The 4,017-nt window shown below is 41.7% G+C and overlaps 1 protein-coding gene across 1 annotated transcript in view; it reads right to left on the bottom strand.

The window, feature by feature from the left end:
- VWF (von Willebrand factor) overlaps window positions 1-4,017 on the bottom strand; it is a 152,665-nt gene that overhangs the window by 103,101 nt on the left and 45,547 nt on the right. The window contains exons 14-15 of the mRNA XM_009288502.2: window positions 2,303-2,498; window positions 1,090-1,305 (exon numbers count right to left, since the gene is read on the bottom strand). Coding sequence (XP_009286777.1) covers window positions 1,090-1,305; window positions 2,303-2,498 — 412 coding nt within the window. The remainder of the gene's footprint in view (window positions 1-1,089; window positions 1,306-2,302; window positions 2,499-4,017) is intronic.

Raw genomic sequence — 4,017 nt, 5'->3', positions numbered from 1 at the left:
GGCCACGCTTCTTTTGATGCAGCCCAGGATACGATTGGCCTTCTGGGCTGCGAGTGCACATTGCTGGCTCATGTCCAGCTTTTCATCCACCAGTACCCCCAAGTCCTTCTCAGCAGGGCTGCTCTCAGTTCCTTCATCCCCCAGCCTGTACTGATACTGGGGGTTGCCCTGACCCAGGTGTAGGACCCTGCACTTGGCCTTGTTAAACCTCATGAGGTTCACACAGGCCCACTTCTCCAGCTTGTCCAGGTCCCTCTGGATGGCATCCCATCCCTCTGGCATGTCGACCGCACCACTCAGCTTGGTGTCACCTGCAAACTTGCTGAGGGTGCACTCAATCCCACTATGTCATTGATTAAGATATTAAACAGTACCGGTCCCAGTATCTAACATCGATCTCGGACATCTGCACTGACAGGGTGATAGTCAAACTACTAAGAGAGATGCCAGAGAGGTTGTAGGATCTCCATCCTTGGAGATATTCAAAACTTGTCCAGACAAGACCCCAGGCAATCTGCTGTAAGTTAGCCCTGCTGTGAGCAGGGGTTGTACCAGAAGACTGCCAGAGGTCCCTTTTGATATAAGTTTGTCTATACTTGTATGATTCTGTTCTATGATACCACTTGACCGAGTACCTGCCTTTGTGCTTCCTCCATACCCTCAACTTCAGCTAAAGTCAGGAGTCACTGATGAGGTTAGGAGCTGGAAAGTGTGGGCCTCGAAAGAAGGAGGTACCAAAAAAGCAATTCATACATTACTACAAATCACTTGGAGATTCCTACCCTGGGATATTCAGGAAGTTTCCAGGTGAGTAGCTGAAACATAAATACACCTGCAAATGGAAAGCCAGTCAAAAGCTCTGCTGAGGTATGTCAGATGACTGCTTCTCTCCCCCAGTGCTGAGCAGTCTCTGTGAACAGTTTTTGCATCCTTGTTAGAGTGGAGGAAAGATACACTCTCTCATCATTTGCCGTAAGAAATATTTGGCACCTTGCAGAAATCATCTCATTCTAGATTTCTCATCTGACATTGCCAAGAAATTCCTCTGAGGTGAGGAAAACAAGCGGGTTTTAGGAGCATTTCACTTACGGCAGAAGTCAGGTTCTCTCCACTGGACCAGGATGCTCTTCCTAGCACAGGCTGCTGCATAATTAGCAATAGCAGAGCACAGACAATCCTTGCCATTGGAGCAGGAGCAAACATCAAAGCGGCAGTTCTTCACATAGGGAGTGGGACTGACTTCATGGTGACAGGGTTCAAATGCAGAAGACATCAGAATTGAGCAGGAGTCCTCAGCGTATTTAGCTAAAAAGAGAAAAATTACATGCTTGCACTGAATCAATCAGTGGCTTTCAAGAAAAGCTAGAAGAGCCACAGTAAGCATTTTCTTTTTCTGTTGTAAAAAAAAAAAAAAAAAAAAAGAAATGCACAGAAGAATAAAATAGGATCAAGTAAGCATAGATAGCATCATAGCTCATAGGTCATGAGCTCCACTAAAAGAATAATGTTTCACTAGTAAAAGAAATCAAGGAAAAGCAATGCTTTTATATCCTGTTACCACTATTTCTGGTGCTGTACTTCCTTTTACAGGGCCTCTGCTTTCTGCTGCTTTTTATATTTGCAAAATTAAACCTTCTAGGCTGCACTACACTCACAAATCTACAATGCCTGCTCTGATCTACGGCCATAAAATTTTCTGTGTGCTTGCTCCCCCCAGAAATCAGAGCTTGCTGTAACACCTGGGACAAGAAAATTGCTCTGATAATATCTCCCCGTGTCCAACCAGGACAGCCAAGCAGTATGGAGGGAAAGAGGAAGGCTGCCTGTTGAGATGCAGTAAAAGAAGGGAGACAAGGGATCAGGAAAAGTGTATAAGGCGTAAGGACAGAGGGGTGAAGAAGACGGGTGTTTTGTCCACCCAGAGGATAAACATAGTATTGCTATCACTTGTAAGAGTAGTTTCAGCGGCACAAGTTTGTGCTGTGGCTGTGATGGTCTAACTCTGACTGTGGTCCAAACTGAACAGCAGCATGATCCCACATTACTGATTTTTGTTTTCAATTTTCATAAAACATTACCTTTTCCTTAGGAAGCCTGCATCAATCAGAGTGCCTCTGTTTGTTTGGGGTTTTGTTGTTTTCTTTTTTTAAACAGAGATTACAGCCACCCCGCTGGTAGTGTAAGCAACACTAGCTTCTTCTCTTTGTCTTATTTTTATTGTATTTATCTTTAATTTTTATTGTTATGTAAAATGGAAGATCACAGTTTGCTGCACATGTTAATTTTGGATGGAGTTCAGTACCTAAGCGAGGATTGAGATTGCAGGGGTCACTGTCTTGTTTTGACAAGTCTTGGCAATCTGCGTTGAGCTTCCAGGAGTTTCCAAAATCTTCCAGAAGAGCTTCCACCATGCCAGAAGGTGTAAGAAAATCATCCCCTTGGTTACCATTGTAATTCCCACATAGCCCACACATCCTTTCGGAATACACTGGAGACAGCTAAGGAACACAACAGTAGCCTGGTCATCCTTCAAAATAGGTCACTACTGTATAGCAAGATTTTCTAAAGAATGAACCATGCACAATTTAACAATCAAGGAAATTCTCAAATACACATTAAAATACTATAGACACAATTTCATTGTACTACATTTTCAAACTTCTAACAAAAATGCTATTATTAGTAGCAGCAGGACAATTTTTGCACGGTGCAGTGATCATTTCAGATGGTAACTGAAGGTGACTAGAAGAAAAATGGCTTACTTTTGTGCTTTGATCAGCACTCCACTTTAGTCTTCCCCTATTTTGCCCCTTCATTCATATAAATGAACAGGGCAACAGTGGGAGTTGCATTTTTTAATACAGTGAGATGATTATATTTTGAATGGTAATTTGGGAGAAGATACAGCACCTGAACCATTTCACATTTTAAAAGAAAATTTGAAGACAAATTTAAACAGATTGTTTTGTCACAAAACAGAGACAATGTTGGACGAGTTGATTCCCACAACATTAAGGAACATTAATAAAATAAGGAAGAGACTACTACCCCTAAAGGTACATTACCTCACATTAAAGCTTCCTCCTGCCTAGAGAAACTTATGATGCACTAAAAGCAGCATTGCAAACAACCCACATAGCAGATGTACTTTTCACCCTGCCTTATTCTTACTGCAAATCAAGGGACATCTGAAACAGGACGCTAAACTTAGAGGTAACCGGGGAAAATCTAAGCAACATCTGCAACACAAAGGTGCCAATATCTTTTACTCTAGTAGGAACTGTCAGTTTCTATTACAAGTAAAGATCTGGTACATCATAAGTACTACCAACTGTCCTCGAGAGCTGACTCAGTGCTTTAATGCTACAGCTGCTCTCTGTATGCGTTTAATAGAGTGCTACTTTAGTCAGGTTGGCAAGAGTAACCAGTGAAACAGAACCAAAAAAGCTAGAAAAACACATTTTTGAAGAAAATTGGTTATCTGTATAATTAAAAACAAAAACATTCTCCAAAATATAATCTAATACTACCCTCCCTTTGAACACAGTGGTCAGAGAGAAAATATGGAGCATCAAAAGGAACAACCATGAATTATTAGAGGATACCTATCCTTATTACTCTGATGGCCAAGGAAGCTACTTTTTAACATACTCTGCAGATGGACAACGACTAATAAAAATCCAAATTCTGACGTATTTTTGAGTGGAAGCTCGAATCACAAATATCAAGTGGTCACAGAAAGCGGAGCCTTCTTCAGGAACACAGAAAGAATTTTTACCAGAAGTCTGGCCAAGGTAATCATAGAATGATAGAATCGTTTAGGTTGGAAAAGACCCTTAAGATCATCAAGTCCAACAGTTAACCTAATACTACCAAGTCCACCGCTAAACCATGTCCCTAAGTGCCATGTCTACGCTGATACCTCCAGGGACGGTGACTCAACCACTTCCCTGGGCAGCCTGTTCCAATGTTTCACCACTCTTTCAGTAAAGAAATTTTTCCTCACATCCAATCTAA

This window comes from Aptenodytes forsteri, unplaced genomic scaffold (assembly GCF_000699145.1).
Source record: "Aptenodytes forsteri isolate BGI_AS27 unplaced genomic scaffold, ASM69914v1 Scaffold73, whole genome shotgun sequence".
NCBI lineage: Eukaryota > Metazoa > Chordata > Aves > Sphenisciformes > Spheniscidae > Aptenodytes > Aptenodytes forsteri.
Note: the sequence above shows the minus strand (reverse complement) of the source record. Positions and strands in the feature narration are given on the sequence as shown.